Source organism: Pleurodeles waltl, chromosome 3_1, assembly GCF_031143425.1.
Source record: "Pleurodeles waltl isolate 20211129_DDA chromosome 3_1, aPleWal1.hap1.20221129, whole genome shotgun sequence".
In the NCBI taxonomy this organism is placed as follows: Eukaryota; Metazoa; Chordata; class Amphibia; order Caudata; family Salamandridae; genus Pleurodeles; species Pleurodeles waltl.
In genome coordinates, this window is record NC_090440.1 from 207,196,260 (window position 1) to 207,219,954 (window position 23,695).

Below are 23,695 nucleotides of genomic sequence, written 5' to 3' on the forward strand. Positions count from 1 at the left end.
TGCCATCGAACATATATATATATATATATCAAGCTGTCTAGGTGAGAATCCATCTGGACATAATTGGATGGTACAGTCTTACAAGTGTCTTAAACGAGCAGAGTTGAATTTTACTATATGTAGTGTTAATACAGCAGCACCACTTCCTGCTTTTATTGGTTGTAGTGTACATTGCTTTAATGGTGTTCTCAGCCAAATGTTCTGTTGGTTAACACAGAAAACAACAACACGCTTTCACCATAAAGGTGGTATCATGAGACAGATTGTAGAGAAACAGTCATTTTGTCAGTCAGCAATCAAGGCAAGCATGTTACGTAAAGATGCCTGTTCTACTTTAGCATCCATTCTGGAGTTAGAGTCCAAGCACTAGTTTAATTGCATACACTGATCTCTAGGCTACCGATTTACATATCTTAACCACTGGTTCATTCCTAAGTAAGACAGTCTTGCCTCAGAATCATTGCGCTTTCAGTTTACCCAATCACGATTTATCTGGTGTGGTAGCACAGTAGCATACATGTAACTATCACATTAGATTGACTACATCTCTGTATTAAAAGGGCCACATATGAAAGAAAGCAGAAATCTCTTTATGCCTAGATGTCTCAACTGGAGAAGACAGATTAAGAAAATACAATGGTAGTGGAAGTAATTTAATGTGCAAATTTACAATTATGTTTGGGATGAAAGAAAGGATGGGTCTTTATGACTACAGTAATACCATCAATCATTCAATCAGGGTTTTTATAACGCATGACTACCCACCTGTGAGGGGCTCGAGGCACCAAGATGGGGTTGGGGGTAGGGGTAATGGGGGTGGATTAGTGATTAGTTGAAGAACCAGGTCTTGAGGTCCTTCCTGAATTGTGGCAGTGATGGTGACTGCCTGAGGTGCAGAGGGAGGGAGTTCCAGATCTTCGCAGCGAGGTGGAAGAAGGATCTTCCTCCATTTGTGGTCTTGTGGATCCGTGGGATGGTGGCCAGGGCCATTTGGGCAGAGCAGAGATGTCTGATGGGAGTGTAGAAGGAGAGTCGGTGGTTGAGGTATGCAGGTCTGGCGCTGTGGAGGGCTTTGTAGGCGTGAGGAGCTTGAAGGTAATTCTTTTTTTGTTAGGTAGCCAGTGAAGGTCTCTCAGGTGTCTAGTAACGTGACTGTGGCGTGGGATGTTCAGGATGAGTCCGGCGGAGGCGTTCTGGATGTTTTGCAGTTTCTTTATGAGTTATGAGTGAGCACCGGTGGTGCCGGCGTAGAGTTGGTTGCCGTAGTCAAGTCTACTGCTGACGGGGGGCGTGGCCAACAAGATGGTCGACTGGACGCACTAGTCGAGTGCTCCCGGTCCCATCTTCAAAATCCGCCACCATCCTGCTGCCCTGAGGCCCCGCAGACCCGGCAGTTCTGTGGATGGGGGCCAGGGGACCAGGATGGAGAGACAGTGAAGGGCACGAACGCCAGCAACGGAGCCTGACTCCAACATGGCGGCCGCAATTTTAGATGCATACTGGGCCATCTGCGCCTGAGAACCCTGGTCCTACAGAGCCCGGCAGAGGACGCCTTGTGAGCTGAGGATAACCCGCTTTGTCTTTCGCCCCCGCATGGTGAAAGCTGGGCAAAGTGTCAACACTTGGGTCTGGGAGACCCCTTGGAGAGGCTCGGCTGGTGATGGAGAGCTGTGCTGAGGGGGCAGAGGAGCCCCGTGCAGCAGCGGAGGCTCAAAGAGCAGGCACTGATCTCCTGACCTGGCAATCAGCACTCATGAGGCTTGTTCTGCTTGGACTTTGCAGACTGGTGAGGCACTTAGCTGAGCTGGGTGGGGGAGCTGGGAGGCTCTGTGAAGCGGCCGGGGCCCTGTCAGTGGGCCGGTTGCTTTGGACGCTGTCTGCCACCCTCCCACCTGCTGCCTGGACGTCAATGGATGGCCTGTTGATTATGGAGCACCCTGAGAGGCGCAGTAGGCCAGATCGCCGGCATGACCTGCACTTGGCAAGCTGTCTGGAGCCGCTATGGCTGTCACTCCTACCGGGCGGATGGGATGCCGTGAGACTTGAGTGAGTTGAAGCGCAGTGACTGGGGGGGCAGGGAAGGGGGGGGGGAAATCGGGCGGTTGGTCTGTTGCTCGCGACGCAGTCTCGAGAACCCTGAGAGATTGGCAGAGGCCTGTACAATATGGGTAAAGACAGATCGAACAAAGGTGCGCAGCAGACCAGGATGGAACAGTACACAGCCCAGGGTACAGGAGTTGGCCTGCAGAAAGAATCCTCTGGATCCATGGAAAAGGTGGGTGAGCCCATCTGGGCACAGATCCTGGTGGCCATTGAGGCCTCCGGACAGGCCGCGCAGGCGCAAATTGTTGCTATGGCGGAAGATGTTAACTTACTGAGAGCTGATTTGAGGGTGGTGGCAGAGCGTTCAGTGGCCACTGAGCAGCAAGTGACTGGCATGCAGACGGACATAGATACGCTGAAGGCCACTGTGGCCACCCTTGAGGTTAAAACGTGCAGACTGGAGGCGAGGGCCGAAGATGGGAAGGGTGAGGAGATGTAATCTATGAGTAGTGGGCTTCCCAGAGGGAGCAGAGGGGATGGCCACAGAGACCTTCCTAGAGGATTGTATTAGAAAGACAATGTCCACCGCTCCCCTATTGTCTGTGTTTGTGGTGGAGCGAGCACATAGAGCCTTAACCCCCTGCCACTGCCAGGAGCTCCCCCTAGAACAGAGATCTTCAAACTTTTTGATGCCAGGATCCCCTCTTGAAAAAAATATCTAGAACCTGGTACTCCTCATCATCGGCAATAATGAATGTCCCCATTTCCCACAGCAAATCATTTTTAAGGTGAAGAAATAATATTAATAATAAACAGTGTTCAGCAAACCAGAGGTTAGTGAGTGTGGGTGTGTGGTCAAAGGTGTAGCTAATAACAATGGTCCCCTTTATGAGTATTTGGCATAGGACAGTGCTGCAAGTCTTCTTGCTACACTGCCGTACGCTAATACAAAAGGGCAGAAATGGACCACATTTATGAAATACAGTGCAATTCTGTCCTTTCCCCTGTGCTGGCCCACAAATTGCTGCCTAGCACCAACATAGGCAGGATTGTTTTTGTGCGGGAAGGACCACCTTCCTGCACAAAAACAATCCAGAGAGGCATTGTACCTCTTTTTATATGAGCGGCAGATAGCAACACACATGGAAAGAGGAAAAACAAGGAGAAATTAAAACATTTCTCCTCATTATGCCTGCTCTGAGGAGGCGTAAGGTTTTGGCACTTCTCCAGTTTACGTGATTTTGTAAATCTATGGGCGTTGTGTGGGAGCACCCACCACAATGACCATGGAATGCCTCCTTGACGCAAAGTAAGGCAATGCAGTGGCTTACGCTGCATTGTCTTAATCCATATATATGAGGCCATTCAAAGCCACGCAGGGTGGCTTTGCTTCACCTCATACATATGACTTGAGAGGCTTGTGCTGCTGGAGCGTCAAAAAAAGTGATGTTCCAGCAGCGCAAGCCTCTCATAAATAAACCCCAAAATATTCTAAGTTGTTTAAGTCTTTTACCGTCAGGTAGCTACATATAAAATAACAGCCAGCTTAAATGAAAAATAAATAAAAGAACGTTTTTACTCAGCGGGGAATGCACTGTGGTGCATTATGAAACCTCTATTAGTTGATGCACTGCAGAGGTATGTGTGTAACCGGACAGCATCCGGGTTGGTGCAGTTGAGAACAGTGATGTGTATTTTTAGTGCCACGAGGTCACAACCTGTGACAGAAAGCACTGTGAATATGTAAGCCATTGTTTGATACTTGTGTTACATACAGGATAAGATAGGCCACTACAAAAAGGTTTAAGATAAAACTGTGCTTCCAAAATTTTGATTTAAGTAATACCAGAGCATATGCAATACCTCCCAATGAAGTAAACCCTGTGTAACTACAAATAAAAGTACACACACTTCTTAACTTTGCACTACTCCTAAAAAAGAATAAATGTTTGTCATCACAAAGCTTTGTGATTCGATCAGCTCCCAAGCATCCTTTACATTTGCAGATTACCCTTTACATTTGGAGATCAGCTCGTAGAGCACATCTGCATTTCATTCAGGAAGCAGGCGCCCTGGAATGAAGGCCTCCTTAGCTGTATGTGCAGCTTTCACAGCACAGGAGACTCAATAAATCAAAGTTCGCCAGATGCATTTTAACAATGGCTGGGGGAATGCGCGACCCCCTTTCCAGGACTCCACAGCCCCCTTGGGGGTTGAGACTCCCAGATTGAAGACCTCTGCTCTAGAACAATTATTGCTAAGATTCTCAACTATAGGGACCCCAACATTATCTTACAGGAAGTACACAAACACAGCGACCCTACCTACGAGAATCACACCATACGCTTCTTTCCAGACTACACTATGGTGGTACAACTCCAAAGGCAATCATATGTAGGTGTTAAGCAAAAGTGAAAAGAATTGGGGTACACCTACATGCTACTATACCCAGCCAAGTTGAAAGTCCTCCACGCAGGCCTCTCACATTTTTTCCAAACACCTGAAGCAGTCTGGGACTGGCTGGAACTTAGAGGAGGTGAGAGACCCCCCAGAAACCCCTCACAGAAGAGGCCGCAGAGAGGACCGCGGGACAGGTGATTCGCAGGCCACTGCACGCAGTAATAACAGGCGTCAACCTCACCAGCCGAGGCGACAGGGTGATAGTGCGACCAGATGGCACTCTGAGTCTGAGGCGTGAGGAGGCAGGACTGTTGGTGAAATCCGTCACCTCAGTGACATCCTCGCGCTCCGGGTTGCCACGTGGTGAGGATGGCCCAACCCCAGACTTAGACAATACGGATACTTGAAAGCCATCGAAGAGACACTGAGATGGAATACTGAAACTGGACCCATACCAGGCTTGGGAAAGTGGACTCCCTTCCTCCTTCTCTCCTCCCTCCCACTCCCCCCCTTTTCTGTTTCGCTCCCTATCTGTGCTGGGGGTGGCGGGGACTTTGGAACGCCAACAACGTATGGGGAGGGGGCGATCTAACAAGCACGCTCCCCTGCTTTAGCCACGACTAACCTTGCCTTACTCTCTTTTATTCATCTAAGTGGCGCATATCCTGTTTTTGTTTATGGTCTCTTGTAGTGATAAGCCAAGATACTTGGGAATAGTGTGTGTGTGGTTTGGATGGTTGTGGGAGGGGCCCTGGAGAACCGCTTTGCGTTGACTGCACCATCTTGAACAGCACCTGGCTTTTGAGTGGGGCCAGTGATTTGTTCTCCCCCTCCTCTGGATTCTGGAGTAGACAGGGGGCGCACACACCGATTGGCCAGACACTAGTTGTGGGAGGTGTTTACACGGGGTGATGTGGGTGTGGAATGGGGTTCATAGTTGGAGTTGGAGATATGTTTTATACACTTGGTGTACTGTATGCATTGTGATGAGAAGTGGAATTAGAGTTGTACTGTTGAGTGCGTGCTGGACTGGAGTGCAGGGTATGGGGGGCTGGGGTGGATGGGAGGTGGAGTTGCGACTGTTGGTCGGAATAGATCAAGATGAGTACCCTAATGCGAATTATTACATGGAACGTGAGGGGGCTGAACTTCTTTGTAAACCAATGCAGAGTACACACTTACCTTAGACAAATAGGCGCACATATTGCCATCCTACAGGAGATGCACTTGATGGACAATGAAGCGCAAAAACTACAGAAAAAGTGGCGGGCCGTTTTATTTGGCGACATATTCATCTTAGTCTAGGGGGGTGTCTGTTTGGGTTGCCCCTGGGGTCCCATTCCAGCTAAGAACAGCAGACATGCAGGGCCGCTTCATATTCTTACACAGGGACTTAAACGGGTGTGAACTCTGCATCTTGAACATATACGCCCCCCAACTCAGATGACACAGAGTTCTTTAAAAAACAGGAGCAAGAATTATTACCCTAGATGGGGATGCCCATTATCTTGGCAGGGGACTTTAACTGTGTCCTAGACAGTGCCTTGCACAGGAGCCCACTGAAACTAGGCACTAAGCCTCATATGACTGCCAAGCTCCGCGAGGGCATGATTAGCCTGCACTTCGTAGATATATGGAGGAAACTGCACCCCATGTCTAAAATATACTCCTGCTACACGCCTACACATAGGGTATATAGCAGATTGGATAGATTTCTGCTAGCAAACAACGGCATGTTTGATGTTCAACGAGCGGCCTATCAGGTTAGATTCCTAGCAGAACATGCCCCTCTGTTACTAGAATGTGAGGCACACGCACCCAAGCCAGCGTTCCTCCTGTGGCGAATGTGGTATGAGGTGCTTGCAGACCCTGAATATGAGGGAGCAGGGGTGTGGAATTTATTAAAATATCTACTTGTCCAGGGGACAGGTTGCTTCTCAAATCTACTTGTCCTGTAAAAAAATCTACTTGTCCCTTTGGTGCCATATAGTGTGGCGACAAATTATGGCAGCAATCTCATTATGTAAGAGCTCTGATAATAGCCTCTCTGATTATGCCAGGGCTACTACCTTAGTAGGGCTTGCAGTTTCAATCCCTACTGTAGCAATTTCCTTTTTTTCCACCTTTCTGCAGATCTGCATACTGGGGCTGGAGGAAGCAGTAAGCAATAGTTCCAGGGCTGGAATGCCTTTGAGTCTGCAAACCTACTAACCTGCATGTTTTAAAGATTTTTACCAGCTTCTCTCTAATATTTTCCCATAATAAGAAAGGTTGGACATTTACTCCTGACAATGGCAGAATTAGAACTTCTTCCAGGGTTGGGAAGAAAGTGGCTGGAGGGAAAATGAACTTGCAAATGCTCAATAGATTTTCACATGAGCAAATCTACACATCGTATTTACCCATGCTAAAATACAGTTCACAAATATTTTATAGGGGTACGACATATACCATGGGTGCACTTTTGTGACTTTCTTTAAGAATTTGGGGCCACATGTCAGTAGGTTCAGATTTGCGACCTGCAAATTGCGAGTCAGAGAGACTCGCAATTTGCGAGTCGCAAATCCGAATGTAGGATGGTGTCCCTGGCACCATCTGTGATTCGCAAGGGCTTCGCAAATGCCCACCTCATGAATAATCATGAGGTGGGTCGCAATTTGCGACCCCCTTACGAATGGCGGCCCTCACAGGGATGGTGGCCTGCTGGAGACGGCAGACCACCATGTCTGTGACTGCTTTTTAATAAAAAAGGAAAACGAGATGCATTACAAAAACTAAAAATGAAACGTTTTTGTTTCATTTTTTCAGAGCAGGCAGTGTTCCACAGGACCACTGCCTGCTCTGAAAAAATGTTTACAATGACATTCACAATGGGGAAGGGGTCCCATAGGGACCCCTTCCCTTTAGCGAAAGTGTTAGCACCCATTTGAAATGGGTGCAAACTGCGATTGGTTTGCGCCCGCGTTCGCGGTCACAAAACAATCCTACATTGCACTGCGAGTCGCAATTAGGAAGGGAACACCCCTTCCTAATTGCGAGTCGCAAACCCGTTTACCGAGGTTACCGAATCGCAAAACTGGGTTTGTGCATCGCAATGTGCTTTTTGCACGCCGCAAACAGCGAAAGTCGCTGTTTGCGACATGCAAAAAGCTACCTACATGTGGGTCTTGGTCCCTAATTAGGTCTGGTGTTAACAAAACATTTTGTTTTTATTAAACTTCTATTTCTCTCTCTTTCGGCTGGCTTTACTGTGAGCGATCGCATTCTGCTCTTCCACAAGGAGCATATTGGCACACAAAGTAGTTTTGTTCAGTGTCAGGAACTACAGTGGCAATCAGTGACATAACGAAACTGGAGGGTGCCCCTTTGCAAAGAACATGGAGGAGCCCCCTCTCCAGACTCACTCAGGCCAGGTGCTCTGCTGAAGGAGCCCCCAGGAGGGCAGCTGCGGGGCCTTTGTTATGCCACTGGTGGCAACGTGTGCTTTTAGAGTTCAAAAATGTTTTTTTTTTTTTTTTCCCAGTGTTTGTTACAGTGTTGAGGGCCTGATAGCTCCCACAACAATAAAGTGTTACAAAAGCCATGTCAAAACAAGACACGCATTGATGAAACTAAAGGACTTATAAAAATATGTCAGATCAGTTGGCTTTGTCAGTGTTTGTTTATTTTCATGCTTCCCATAATCGTGTTGAAAATGGTTACACTGATTTTCCATTAGAAATATTTTTGGGAAATGCTAGCATGCACCAACACATTTTACTAAATGACACTTCATTTGCATCTAATCAGAGAGCATTCTGGGAGCATTATACTTAGCCTCATAGCCTAAACTTTTCAAACATGTGTATACACGTTTTTTTTTGTACTGGAACCAACGTCTGTAGTGAAGTGTGACCTTAAAACATTTATTTACAGCACTCACCCTAATAATGAAGGATTTCAAATAATGAACCATAAATACAAGTTCGAACAGCATTATCTTTTGGAAACACATTACCTCAACTGCAGAGAGTTTCACTCTCTGTAAACAGGCAGCCAAAGGGTTTGTGCTGCAGAGGGTTGGGCCTACTTGTCCCAAGGACAAAGTAAACATAAAAACTTGTTGCCCTTGACCCCAAACAAGATGTCCCGGGCGTCGGGCGATAGGAATTCCACATCCCTGGGGAGATATACAGGCAGCGCTAAATGGATATTTTAGTGAGAACTGGAACACGACCAAGGTGCGCGGAGACCTTAAAGGTCGTCATACAAGGCAAAAGCCTTGGTAACTTCTATGGTGTTAGGAAAAAATTGGAACAGGAGCTCACCCAGCAGGAGGGTATCCTGGCCACACTCCAGAGCTGAGTAGGCAGCAGTGATGTAGATGAGCAGGCCACCGAGAGGCACACAGAAGAATAGGTGTCATTTGGAATAGGCTGGATAGCTATGTCCGCAAGGACTTCGTACCGCAAGGGGGACCGTTCGGGCGCATGCTAGCTTGGCTACTCAAGCACGAATGCCCCCCACCAATAATCCTGCCACTCTTGATCGACCGGGGAAAGGTTATTAGGGCAATCACGTGTCAATTTACTTTGCGGGATCACCTGAAAAACATATAACCTCGCTGAAGCGCGAGAATAGGTGCCAAATGCGCAGGTACCTGGACAGACTCTGACTTCCCCGGCTCATTGAGGCACAGACTGAGGAGCTGGGGGGAGATGTAACATTGGAGGAGCTGCAAGAGGCCTTAAGGGCCATGCTGCACTGTAAAACGCCCGGCCTCAATGGCCTACCAGTTGAGTTTTACAATACATACTCTGCATCGGTTCTTCCCCGACTGTTGGAAGCACTTTGCGAGGCCCATAGAGAAGGCACCTTGCCAACACACGAGGTAAGCATTGATAGTCATAATACCTAAACCAAGGATAGACCAAGTCGACCCCGGCTCCTATAGGCCATTGTCCATGCTCAATGTAGATGTAAAACTACTTGCAAAATTTCTGGCAACATGCTTAAGGCAAGCTGTTACTCATCTGGTGCTAGATGATCAATGCGGATTCATACAGGGGAAGGGAACCCATACGAATTTGCGGAGGCTATCTCATGTAATGCACGAGACCCGTGGCTCTGCAGCCGGTGCCACGCTGGTTGCCCTAGACATAGAAAAGGCATTTGATACTCTGTCTTGGGACTTCCTGTGGTAGGTGCTAAGTAGAATGGGCATTGGACTCAGCTTCCTGTCACGAGTGCGCCTCCTGTATTTAGCACCGCGGGCACAGGTGTGCACTGGGGCGATAGTGTCAGACTCATTTGTAATTGAACGAGACACACACAACAGGGCTGCCCACTGTCGCCACTTTTGTTTGTGTTGGCTATGGAGCCCCTGTCTGTACAATTGAGGGCAGGACTGCAAAGGTGGGGCATACAGGTGGGGACAAGAACGCACATCGTATCACTGTATGCAGATGATGCTCTGGTGTATGTTACAGACCCGGAACAGTCAATCCCACTCAAGTTAAACATGATGGACAACTTTGGAGGGATATCTGGCCTCTGAGTCAACCGACAGAAGACGGTGTTGTATCCCATGGTGTTTCGGACGACTGTTGTGGCGGTGGAGCTCCCGCAGGTGGGTTTGACATGGGAGACCGAGACCTTTCAGGACTCGGATATTCATGTAGCGCACTCCCCTCAACTTCAATATGAATTGAACATGGGTAGAGTGATGGACGGACTCAACCTCTGTCCAATTTTGGACCACGCTCTCACAGTCCGTTATGGGCAGAATCGCGTTCAGTAAAATAGTCTTACTCCTGCGATGATGTATGTTTGCAAAACTTGTTCTGCGAGCTAACCCTTACTCTGTTTCCACAGATAGATACATTGCTGCTGTCCCTAGTATGGGCAGGTAAAAATTGTAGAGTCCGCCTCGAGGTGCTGAAGTTAGATCTGGCTGATGGGGGATTGGGGCTACCAGACCTCTATCTATACTACATGGCGGGCTTGCTGCAGCATGCGGCTATGTGGTGCGACGATGCCTCCAACTGGGCAAAAGAACTGCTATAAGGCTCTATATGTATATCCCGACTCCCAGGCTTACCTATGGGCGGCACTAAGCTACCGCAGGGCAGCCCCTTCTTAATATTGCAGGTGTCGCGGATGCGGGAACAAACGGTCACGCGGGTACTGCGGAGAGCACCATATGCACGCCTAGTCCCACTCTGATGGATCTGCCCCTTTGCTAGAGTCACTAATAGCCTGGACTTCTCAAAATGGTGAGCAGGCGGATGTAATAATGTGGATGATTTTTACCAAAACGGCACACTGTCACACTGGGGGAGGCAGAGTCGCTATTTGGAATTGACCAGGGAAATTTCCTGCAATACGCAAGCCTATCACGGACAGCTTGGGAGATTTGGACGTACTTCCCTGCGGAGCCCACTGAATCTCACCTCATGAAGGCTCTTATTGACCCAGGCTGCGACCCCGGTCTACTCTCCCGGATATACATGACCCTAAAAAGGGACAGGCAGATAAACATACACCGGACGAGAGCTATGTGGGTTGCGGACCAGGGAACTCCGCTTACAGATGGGGAATGAAACAGGGGGCCTGCTCACTAGTGTGGGATGAGACTAGCAATGCTAGATTTAAGCTGAAGCAATTTTACTATCTGCACAGAGCATATCTGACGCCACAACGTCTTCACAGACTATTCCCAACAGGACCCGACAGGTGTGCTCGTTGCAGCATGTCCCCAGTCACTTTTGGGCACTTCACATGGACATGTAGCTCCATACTACCCTTCCGGCGATAGATAGTGCAGACACTGAGGATTGCGACAGCTATAAGAGCGAAGGTAACAATAAGTCACTGCTTGCTGGGACTACTTCTCATCCCTAAAAAAGGGCATAAAACGGCATACAGATTTGTGAAGCTGGGGCTTGTCTTGGCAAAGAGGCGCATTGTGATCCAGTGGGCAAAGCCGATCCCCCGATTCATGATAACTGGCTGTCTGATCTCATGGAAAGGGCGACTGCTGAGGAATGGCACCTCCGTAAAATACATATGGATGAGCACGATGAGCGGGATTTGGAAGTCTTGGTGTGGTATGTTTTGGACTGCACGGAGAGCCCTTGGTAGAAGATGGGGGCACCTCGGCGGATGAATCCCAATAGCTGATTTCTGATGAAGACTTGCCCCATGGGGTGGTAAATTGGCGGCTGCGGACGAGAGTCTCCCTCTCGCTCTTCCTCCCTTCTGAGACCTCCCTCCCCTCCTCACTAGATTTAGCTGCATAACCACCAGCTGGGTTTCGCTGGCCCCTCTAAGGGTCTGCGCCACCTGAATACTGTTGTCTAATCTGTTGGATCGCTATAGCTGTTCTCTGTCCATGCTTGAACCTGGTAACATCCATTGTGGTATCACTGTTTAATTGTTTAAGTTTAATGTACCATGCACTGTGATTGATACTGACCGCCTTGCTTACTTTTGCTACATTTGAATATTTCACACCCGGTGATGGACTATTATGCAGTCACTTCTGTATAGTTCGCACATACGCACTGTACTATAGCACATTGTAAGAGGGAACGGGCTGAAGCACTGGCACAGAATAGATACTACATTTGGAAGAGTGAGACATGATGTATTGTTAATGAAGCGATGCTGGTGTATGTTGCGATTATGTATATGTTGTTTACTTTGCATAAATAAAACCGGAAAAATAAAAGTATGCTGCTGACGACAGCATGGGTGAACGTTTTCATTCGGTGGGGATCCACTTGAAGATCTTTAAAAGCAGGTGGAGCGTGTGGAAGCAGGACGACGAAACAACGTTAATTAGGTGGTTGAGAGCTAAGAGTCCAGGATAATGCTGAGGTTTTGTGTGTGGGGTTCCGAGTGCTGTGGGCCACCAGGAGTTGTTCCAGGCAGAGGGGGTGGAGCCCAGGATGAGGATTTTGGTCTTGTCTGATTTAAGCTTGAGGCAGCTTTCCTTCATTCAGGTGGCGACTGCCTTCATCCCATTATGGAAGTTGCTCTTCGTGGCTGGGGGTTCGTCTGTGAAGGAGAGAATCAGTTTGGTGTCGTAGGCGTAGGAGACGATGTTGAAGAGGGTGGGGCTCAGGGAGGATCCCGGAGGCACTGTGCAGGTGATCTCTGTGGGTTCTGAGTTGAACGGTGGAAGTCTAACTCTGTGTTCAGCCGGTGAGTAAGCAGCGGACCCACTCTAGGCCTTTGTCGAGCATGCCGGTGTCGTGGAGTTTTGTGCAGAAGGTGTGGTGGAAGACAGTGTCGAAGGCAGCTGAGAAGTCCAAGAGGAGGAGGGCAGCGGTTTTGCCTCGGTAGAGGAGAGTGCGGATGTCATCTGTAGCGGTGAGGAGAGTGGTCTCGGTGCTGCGGTTGCTTTTGAAGCCCGATTGGGAGAGGTCCTGGATGTGGTTTGTTTAGATGACTTTGTAGAGCTGGGTGTTGATAGCTTTCTCGATGACTTTGGCTGGGAAGGGGAGCAGCGAGATCGGTCTGTAGTTCTTGAGATCCGTTGGGTAGGCAGGGGGATCTTCAGCAGGGGGTTGATATCTATGTGCTTCCAGTCTTCAGGGAAGGTGGAGGACTCGTTGGAGCAGTTGATGGTGCGGCAGAGTTCGGGTGCGATGGTGGTGCCGGTTCTGTTAAAGATGTGGTGAGGGCAGGGATCCGAGGGGGCTCAGGAGTGGATGCTCTTCATGTTCCTTTGGGTGTTGTCAGAGTTGAGGGTGGTCCGGTTTGATGATCTGCTGGGGTCTGGAGTCAGTGGGTGCAGATGGGGTGGTGGGTCTTGGGTTGCGAAGCTGTTGTAGATCTCCTTGATCTTGTGGTGGAAGAAGGTGGCAAGGTTGTCGCAGAGGTTTTGTGAGGGAGGAATGTCTGCTCTGTGTTGGGTTTGGCAAATTCTTAACTATGGTCGAAGAGGTCTTTGCTGTTGTGTGCATTGGCTTTGATGCATTCCTGTATGGCTGCTTTCTTTGTTGTTCTGATGAAGTGGTGGTGTGCGGTGACGGTGTCGGTTTAGAACGCTGTGTGGTCTGCCACTGTTGTGATACTTCTCCATCTTTTCTTGAGCCGGCTGCCGGTGTGCTTTGACGTTTGGAGGGCAGGGGAGAACCAGATGGCTTTCTTGGAGGGATTCTTGAGGGGAGCCAGTGTGTTGGCACAGGCGGATATCCAGCGGTGGAGACTGCGAGCTGAGGTGTTGGATTCACTGGTGGTAGTGGGGTTTTGCTGAGGGAGGTGGCGAGCTGGTCTTCGGTCTTCAGTGAGCTTGTTCCAGCTTCTGCAAAGATTGTGGTGGGCATTGCAGCATACAGTGGGTTTGGTGAAGAAGTGGCCGAACTGGTGGTTGGTCAAGTGTAGCTGGGAGGTGCGGCTGATGGAAATGTTTTTGCTTACAGAGAAGATGAGGTTGAGCGTGTGTCCTGCTGAGTGGGTTGGAGTTGTAACCGGTTGTTTGAGTCTGATGGTGGAGAGGTTCTCCAGTAGGGATGAGGTTTTGTGGTCGCTGACGTTGTCTAGGTGGTAGCTGAGGTCGCCGAGTTGGATGTAGTCCTTTGAGGCAAGAGCGCGTTGAGCGATAAAGTTGGCTATGGCTTCGCTGAATTGGGGGCAGGGTCTGTGAGGTCTTCAGACGAGGGTGCCGTGGAGGGTGGTGCTCGGGTTGGTCTGGATCTGGAAGTGGAGGTGTTGCAGGTCAGGCGAGAGGTTGTCGAAACGGTTTTCAGGCAGAGGGTGTTTTTGTGTACAATGGTGATGCCTCCTCTTGATCATTTGGCACGGTCCTTGTGGATTTTTTGTAGCCATTGAGGATGGTGGTTGTGATGTCCGGGGATGAGGTAGAGTTCAACCAGGTTTCCTTAAAAAAGGTGACGTCGGGGAGATGGAGTCAAGCAGGTCCCAGATCTCTGCAGCGTGTCTCTTGAGGGAGTGGGTGTTCAGTAGGATGCATCTGAGGTGGTTGGGTCTGGTTCTTGAAGTTCGTGCGGTCGGTGCGTCTGGTGTGTGGCGAGAGGAGAAGGCGCAGTTTGGGAAGGTGAATGGGCCTAGGGTGTTCGTGATGCAAGGTGGCAGGTGGTGAACCATTAAGGTTTAATGCTTGGCATGGAGTCATACCATTGGATGGTTTGAGGACCAGGGTCCATGGTGCTGGGCACAGTCCAGGCGCAGATGGGCTTGCCTTTGGCGCAGCAGCTGCACGCAGCAGCTGCACGCACAGTGGCCACTATTAAGCAGTGTTTGGGGAGGGCTGGACAGCTGGCAGGCAGAAAGTGGCGCCAGAAGAAGGTGGGGCCACGGGGGACAAGCAGCGGCAAGAGCATGAAAAGAAAAAAAAGCCGCAAAAAAGAGAAGAAATTAGAGAAAAAGAAAGCAGTAACAGAGGAGCAAAAAGGCAGAAAGCAGAAAAGACAGAGGGTAGACAACAGCAGAGCAGAGATGCTCCCCACTTGACCACCGGGGATGAGGTGCAGACAGGTGCCTTCAGGTGGAGGGCCTCGAACTGAGAACCTGAAATGGTCAGGGGGCAACAGCTACCAGGCAGAGCTGTACGGCAAGGGAATCAATTTACGGACTACTTTGAAAAATGGTGTAAGGCTCATCACTGTACAATACCTAAACTTCATTTACTCTTTAAGGGGAAGTAGTAGCTATTAAAGCTGTTTCGACTACAGAAGGATTAGCTTACCATAAAGATGTTAAGTATATGCAAATATGAGGCCATCTCTTACTCGTCTTTGCTTCACACCATGCACAAGTATAGCTACAAGTTTGCAACATAACAGCATTACTCAAGCAAGTCACCAAAACTCTTCTAACACTATAGGCAATATTACAAATCCACTCTACCAATCAGGCACAACTAACAGAGAACCTTGTACATATTAAATGGGAAACACTTCAGTGCGTTGTTAGGGATATGAGGTGCAATACAAATGCTAGTAGAATGCAACCCATATCAAGGATAAAACACTCCAACATGACCATTTGATGGATGATGAATTCCACACACACTTTTCAGTAAGTGTTACTCAGCAAAACCTCAAATGAAATAACTCAACAAGAGTGTCTAATCAAGCTTTAACTTCAGTTGTAATAATCGGCATGACAGAGTGATCTGTAATCCTTTACTACTGATTTCTGTGTTTAAAGCTGTAAATTTGCGGCACCTATATATTGAATCTTTCCAGAGAAAAACTCAACAGGTGTCTGTATTTCCACTTCATCCTCTTCCAAAGGTCAGAAAATCAAAATAGAATGAAATGCAGTTACAATCTTATGTTTCTAACAAGAACACAGAATGCAGGTGGAAGAATTGCAGGCATCACCAACAGGTCGATTGCGAGCTATCAGCAGCTTGAAGGCTGTCTCTGATTAGCCAGCTGCTTGTCAGTTTGAATCCAGGCTTTGCTAAAACCCTGCCTTCGAAGATGCACTGATAAACACTGTGCCTTCGGGTCTGTGGGGTTTTTAATACACCAGTACAAAAGCAACCAGCAGCGCACATTTTTTGAAAAAATGTTGTGCCTAGTATGAAGCCTGAAAAAAACACATTAAATGCAAAAGCTTAAAGCACACTATCACCGTGAAAAACATATTGCCTTCAGGAACTTTAGATTTCACATAGTACATTTTGACAACTGCACTAAAATTAAATTTATTCCTTCTTTACTTTTTCCTTCTTTCTTTCACACTTTCATTTCTCTCTCCTCCTCCCGTTCTTGTTTTTTTTCCTTTTTTTTGTATCTTCTTTTTCTCATTTTCTACCTCCTTTATCTCATCGCCTTTCCTTATTTTTCTTTTTTCCTTATTTTCTAACCTTCAATTTTCATTGTGCTTCCTACTTTCTCTGTCCATTTTCAGTTTTTTCAATTTTTTTGTTACGTGAATCTTCTTTCCCTTTGTCATCCTTCCTCCATCTTTTACTCTCCTTCCATTCTACCATTCATTTTTCACCCTCACTTTCTTTTGCTTTATCTCCCTCCATGTATTCCATTCCCTTTTCATTCACTCCCCTTCTTTCATCCTCTTTCTTCCTCCTCTCTTTTACTCTCCCTTTTTTTCTTTCTGCCTCCCCTTCCTTGCCCATATCTCCCATGCTCCTAACTTCCTTGATTCCTCCCTTTCTCAGTTCCACTTAATCTACACTTCTTTCTCTCTCCTTCCATTCTTTTCTTTCCAGTCTTTCTTTAAGAATCTTTACCTTCCTAAAACAAGCATACCTGGTTTCAGATGTAAATTTCTTGCAGAAATGTATTAAGTCTGCATCTATCTTGCAATTATAATACTGGCAATGATCCTAGTTAGGGATGCAAAGAATATACGTTAAAAAAGGGACTGTGCATGTGAACAAGGATAACACAGGGAAACCTTTCCAGATAACAGGTCTTGTGGCATTAATGCTGTGTACGCTTTGCACCAATATGTGTTTCCTCAAGGGCAACATTTAAATTGCTTGGCTTCTGTCTACCCTGATGTAATCCCTATGTCAGCCCATAACTCGGAAAGATTGTCATTCATTATAAGTAGCTCTCTTTGCACAAAGGTTAGTGTCCCCTGGTCTAAAGTCAGCTGTGTGTTTTATATATATTTTTTTAATTTAACCTCATGGTTTTTTGGTTTTTTTAGCGAGAACATGCTTCATACCACATATTCTCCTTGCGTTCTTGTCCCAACTCCTTCCCTCCTATTGACTTGGTGGCTAGTCTGCAGGAACTTCGCTTCTTAAAGCTTTTTTCAGCATTTTTAAAGCTCTGATTGTCCGATCAAGGGACCTACTCTTGCCACAGACTTCTGGTTACTTCCTACCTTATCCACTCATTTTGCATAATTACCAATGGTACATCTGCTTTTATCATGCTTCTTGTCTCTGTTTTTCGAACACCTTGCCCCTTTTTTGCGCCAACACCACCTGCTCCCTTACCATGTTGCTACTGAAGGGGAAGGAATTTAATGGACCTGAGACTCCTGCCCACAACCAATGGGTGCTGTATTTATTTAACTATTGTGTGTAAGAAGTATCACTGGAGCTTTGGATTGGAAGTTTCTTTTAGTACACATTTAGTTTATTTCTATCTATGTATTTGATTAATTGATTGAAATTAACACTTGCTACCAGACATGCATGGCCTTGAAGCCCTAAAAACATCAAACATGAGAGCCATATTTATTTCAAGTCAAACTTCAACAATCAAAAGAGTAGAAAGGAGTCAAGAAAGTTGACAGGGATGCAGATTCTGGCAGGTGCAATCCCAGAAAATGTTTTATAGGCCTGCAGCAATCAGGGGTTGCTTTCTGACACAGATCACAGAGTTGCTTTTGATGCTCAAACAAAAAAAAAAGAAAACAGCTCAAGATACAAATGCATAGTGGGCTTGAGTGCTGCTGGCCTAGGAACAGAGGTTATCTGATCACTAGACCTGAATAATAAGACCACCTACCTTCCAGCAATAGCACACAAAAACCTTTTCAACCAGTGTCAGGAAGTAAGCCTGCCCATCAAAATTAAAACAACTGCATGTCCCAAACTAGCAATGCCAAGAAATAACATTCTCTTTTTTCTGTTCAATTAAATTGTAGCTCCGGACAAATTAAGAAAGCATGGACTGACTGCAGTCAAGCACTCAGTTCAATTTCTCACCCTGCCTGTGTTGCCTGCCTTTCTGTCGGTCCTGTGCTTTCCTGCTGAAAGTCTTGTACGCCTCAGTTTTCTGGTACTGTTTCAGTTCCTTCATATATCGCTCTTTGTCCCGCTCTGCTTCATCCAGATAACGCTGTAACCAGAATAGGAACTTAATGTTAGAGACAGACTAATATTCTTTCAACAATAACTTTCACCACAAATCTGCCCCTTCGATCTTCTTAATTGACCTGCACGTCACTCTTAGAGCAAAAGGCACATCAAATCACTTTACCTTTCTGTAATTCTCTACCCTATCAGACAACGGCTGAGGCAGTGAGCTCCAATGAAGGTGACTGCTGTATCGTAAAACGCTGCCAGCCCTAGGACTGTAGGCGAACAGCTGTGTTACTCTTCAACTTTACCTGTTCTTAATATGCTACCAGCCCCCTGGGTTGTAGGCGACTAGCTGGGTAATTATTTTCGCTTGCTGCAGATTTATTAAACAGAATTGATCAATAAAACAAAGGAAAACCACCAGCACCAACCCGTTTCCAAAAAATCACATCCAAGAGTAAGTCAACCCAGGCCTCTGCACTGCTTCAAACAAATATCACAAAGTGAATTTATGGATCTGGTCAAAGCAAGCAGGTCTTCCGGTTGCCCTTCTGACCCATGTCCACCACACATCAAGAACATTCTTTTATCTACCTCTGCTGCCACAGCAGTAAGAGTAATAATCAATCATTCTTTAACTGCATGAATCTTTCCTGAAGACCTTAAAAAGGCATACATACACCCATTATTCAAGAAAACAGACCCCCAACAATTACAGACTGATTATAAATGGACCTTTCCTGGGCAAACTGATAGAAAAAACAGCTTTCGCCCAGATGTCACATCTCAATGAAGATAACTCCATACTTTCAGACTACCAAACTGGATTCCGCCTAGGAAGAGGGACTGAATCTGCCCTCATCGCCATCTAGGGTGATCTTAGAAACACAATAGAACGCAACGGTGTTGCAGCATTACTTCTCCTGGACCTCTCGGCTGCTTTGACACAGTTGACCATGACACCCTAATACAAAGACTCTACAAAGCCAGTACAGAGGGGACTGCTCTCAACTGGATCACATCCTACCTTCAAACCACAACTAATGTCATCCATACTCCCCATTTCTCACCCAAACCCTACTTCACAAAAGCAGGGGTCCTTCAAAGCTCAATCATCTCACCCATGCTTTTCAACATCTACATGATGTCATTACCGCCAATGATCAATAAATTTAAACTCACATGGTACAATTATGCAGATGTCACACAAATACTCCTTAAACTGGAATGCCCCAAACACATTGGAAACTCACAAATATTCAATTGCCTCAGAGCCGTTCATCATTGGATGACATGGAGCCGTCTCAAACTGAATGCTTCTTAAAACAGAAATGCTCACATGTGGCGAATGGAGAAATTATGACCCACTCTGGGCCTGGCCTGACGATCTGGGACCCCCTCCTAAAGTATTTAAGGAAGTTAGAAACCTTAGAATTACCATGGACTCCAAGTTAACAATGAATGCTCAAGTGGACACATTAGCAAGATCAAGCTTCATCACCATGAAAACTCTGCGACACATCTTTGCCCACCACGGATTTCCACACAAGGTGCAGACTGCTAGCTCTCTTGAACTATCTAAACTGGATTACGCCAATGGCCTCTATCAAGGATCGTCTTTCACTACTATGAAAACAACGCACTCAGAACTCGGCTGCCAGACTACTTCTAAATGTAAAGCCACAAGCCCACATCTCTCCTGCCTTGAAGGCCCCACGTTGGTTATCGGTTGCCAGAAGATCCACCTTCAACCTGCTTTGTGTCACCCACAAAGCAATACATGGAACAGGACCGCTTTTCATCAGGATTAAAATCACAAAATACATTCATAAAAGAAACCTCCACTCAAGATTGGAAGCCCTCCTCAAAACACCACCATACAAGAAAAACACAATAGGTGGTACATATTTCTAGGTTCAAGAGGCCAAACTATGGAACTCATTACCCCCAAATATAAGATCCACGGATAACTATCTTATCTTCAGAAGACTACTCAAGAGTTGGCTCTTTCCTACATAACTACCATAATCAAACAGCAGTGGACTGCATACCCTTGTATATGCAAACATTTATAATTTCATTATATTTATATATCTATATATGTGAATTTCTTTGTACAAATAGGTATGTTTGTTTTAACAAATGTATATTTTACTTTCAGTTAAATGTATATATGTATGTATGAGTGTATATATATATATATGTGTGTGTGTGTATATATGTGTATGCATGTGTGTATATTCTACACTTAACATGTTCATAGGTCATTGCATAATTTCTATATAAGTTGTTTGATTGGATACTTGAGAGTCTGTTTTTATTGTATCTATTGCACTAGGTAAATATTGCCTTAACTATTTATCTACAAGCATTTCACTATTGAAATATTGAGGAAACATAAAATAATGTTATAAAAGTACACAAATAAATTAACTTCAAATACTGCAACTCCTAAAAGTCGACTTATACGATAGGACTTAAACCTCAATATATTACATTCCTTACACATTTATTCTCTGAATATGTGACGGAACAACTTGGTCACAAACAATGATAGCCTAAACCACTACTGGTAAACTACTAAAATGTCTCTACAATGAAGTACTGAACAACTACTGTCTAAACAACGATTTTGCCTGAATAACACTTGCCTGAACAACACATTTTAAGCTGTTTTCCTTTTTTTTAATGGTTTATTAGTTGTTTTATATATTCTAACCATTCTAAACAATATATATATGGAAAATGTCACTTACCCAGTGTACATCTGTTTGTGGCATGAGACGCTGCAGATTCACATGCTGTGCATTATCCTGCCATCTAGTGTTGGGCTCGGAGTGTTACAAGTTGTTTTTCTTCGAAGAAGTCTTTTCGAGTCACGAGACCGAGGGACTCCTCCCTTTCGGCTCCATTGCGCCTGGGCGTCGAATCCATCTTAGATTGTTTTCCCCGCAGAGGGTGAGGTAGGAGTTGTGAATATACTAAATGTGCCCATGCAATGGTGTAGGTATGTATGTACATAATGTGTATTAAAATAATATTTATTTACAAATTTACAATTTTCATCCAACTCATAACGGCTACACGCTCCCGGGGAGGTGGGAGGGCGCATGTGAATCTGCAGCGTCTCATGCCACGAACAGATGTACACTGGGTAAGTTACATTTTCCATTCGGTGGCATGTGTAGCTGCAGATACACATACTGTGCATAGACTAATAAGCAGTAATCTCCCCAAAAAGCGGTGGCTTAGCCTGTAGGAGTTGAAGTTGTCTGAAATAATGTTCTTAATACAGCCTGTCCTACTGTGGCTTGTTGTGTTGTTAACACATGTACACAGTAATGCTTCGTGAATGTATGAGGCGTAGACCAGGTGGCTGCCTTACAAATTTCCGTCATAGGTATATTCCACAGGAAAGCCATTGTGGCGCCTTTTTTCCTAGTGGAATGTGCTCTTGGTGTAATAGGTAAATCTCTTTTTGCTTTAATATAGCAAGTTTGAATACATTTAACTATCCATCTGGCAATGCCTTGTTTGGATATAGGATTACCTGCATGAGGTTTTTGGAAGGCTACGAACAATTGTTTTGTTTTACGAAATTGTTTTGTTCTGTCAATGTAATACATTAGTGCTCTTTTTATGTCTAATGTATGTAAGGCTCTTTTGGCTACTGAGTCTGGTTGTGGAAAGAAGACTGGGAGTTCCACTGTTTGGTTTAGGTGGAATGGTGATATAACCTTTGGTATTTGTACGAAGAACCACTTTATGTTTATGTATTTGTATAAATGGTTCTTGTATAGTAAATGCTTGTATCTCACTTACTCTTCTAAGTGATGTGATAGCTATTAGAAAGGCTACTTTCCAAGTTAAGTATTGCATTTCACAAGAGTGCATGGGTTCAAATGGTGGTCCCATGAGTCGTGTTAATACAATATTAAGGTTCCACGAAGGTACTGGTGGTGTTCTCGGGGGTATGATTCTTTTTAATCCCTCCATAAATGCTTTGATGACTGGGATTCTAAAAAGCGATGTTGAATGTGTAGTCTGCAGATAGGCAGATATTGCTGTGAGATGTATTTTAATTGAAGAGAATGCTAGCTTAGACTTTTGTAAGTGTAATAAGTAGCTTACAATGTCCTTTGCGGAAGCATGTAGTGGTTGAATTTGATTATTGTGGCAGTAATAAACAAATCTTTTCCATTTGTTTGCGTAACAATGTCTTGTAGTAGGTTTTCTAGCTTGTTTAATGACCTCCATACATTCTTGTGTAAGGTCTAAGTGTCCAAATTCTAAGACTTCAGGAGCCAGATTGCTAGATTGAGCAATGCTGGATTCGGGTGTCTGATCTGTTTGTGTTGAGTTAACTGATCTGGTCTATTTGGTAATTTGATGTGAGGTACTACTGATAGGTCCAGCAGTGTTGTGTACCACAGTTGGCGAGCCCAGGTTGGTGCTATGAGAATTAGTTTGAGTCTGTTTTGACTTAGTTTGTTTACCAGATAAGGAATGAGTGGGAGAGGGGGAAAAGTGTAAGCAAATATCCCTGACCAACTGATCCATAACGCATTGCCCTTGGATTGAGGGTGTGGGTACCTGGACGCAAAGTTTTGGCCTTTTGTGTTTTCTTTTGTTGCGAATAGGTCTATTTTTGGTGTTCCCCAGCGTAGAAAGTAATCTTGTAGGATCTGGGGCTGAATTTCCCATTCGTGTGTTTGTTGGTGATCTCGACTGAGATTGTCGGCCAACTGGTTTTGAATGCCTGGGATGTATTGTGCTATTAGGCGAATGTGATTGTGAATTGCCCAATGCCAAATTTTCTGTGCTAAGAGACACAGTTGTGACGAGTGTGTCCCTCCTTGTTTGTTGAGGTAATACATTGTCGTCATGTTGTCGGTTTTGACAAGAATGTGTTTGTGGGCTATCAGTGGTTGAAATGCTTTTAATGCTAGAAGCACTGCCAACAGTTCTAAATGATTTATGTGCAGTTGTTTTTGTTGATTGTCCCATTGTCCCTGTATGCTGTGCTGGTTGAGGTGTGCTCCCCACCCCATCATGGAAGCATCTGTTGTGATCACGTATTGAGGCACTGGGTCTTGGAATCGCCGCCCTTGGTTTAAATTTATAGGGTTCCACCATTGAAGCGAGAAGTGTGTCTGGCGGTCTACCAACACTAGATCTTGGAGTTGACCCTGTGCTTGTGTCCATTGTTTTGCTAGGCACTGTTGTAAGGGCCGCATGTGTAATCTTGTGTTTGGGACAATGGCTATGCATGAAGACATCATGCCTAGAAGATTCATTACAAACCTTACTTGGTAGTGTTGGTTTGGCTGTATGTTTAATGTTATATTTTGGAAGGCTTGTACCCTTTGTGGACTTGGAGTGGCAATCGCTTTTTGTGTGTCGAGTGTTGCTCCCAAGTATTGTTGTATTTGGGATGGCTGCAGATGTGATTTTTGGTAATTTATAGAAAACCCTAGTTTGTGCAGAGTTTCTATAACGTATTGCGTG

The 23,695-nt window shown here is 45.8% G+C and overlaps 1 protein-coding gene across 3 annotated transcripts in view; it reads right to left on the reverse strand.

The window, feature by feature from the left end:
* Positions 1–23,695, reverse strand: part of HMG20A (high mobility group 20A) — a 216,973-nt gene that overhangs the window by 74,536 nt on the left and 118,742 nt on the right. For all 3 annotated transcript variants that reach the window (XM_069222199.1, XM_069222200.1, XM_069222201.1), the window contains one exon: positions 18,092–18,224. In XM_069222199.1, coding sequence (XP_069078300.1) covers positions 18,092–18,224 — 133 coding nt within the window. The remainder of the gene's footprint in view (positions 1–18,091; positions 18,225–23,695) is intronic.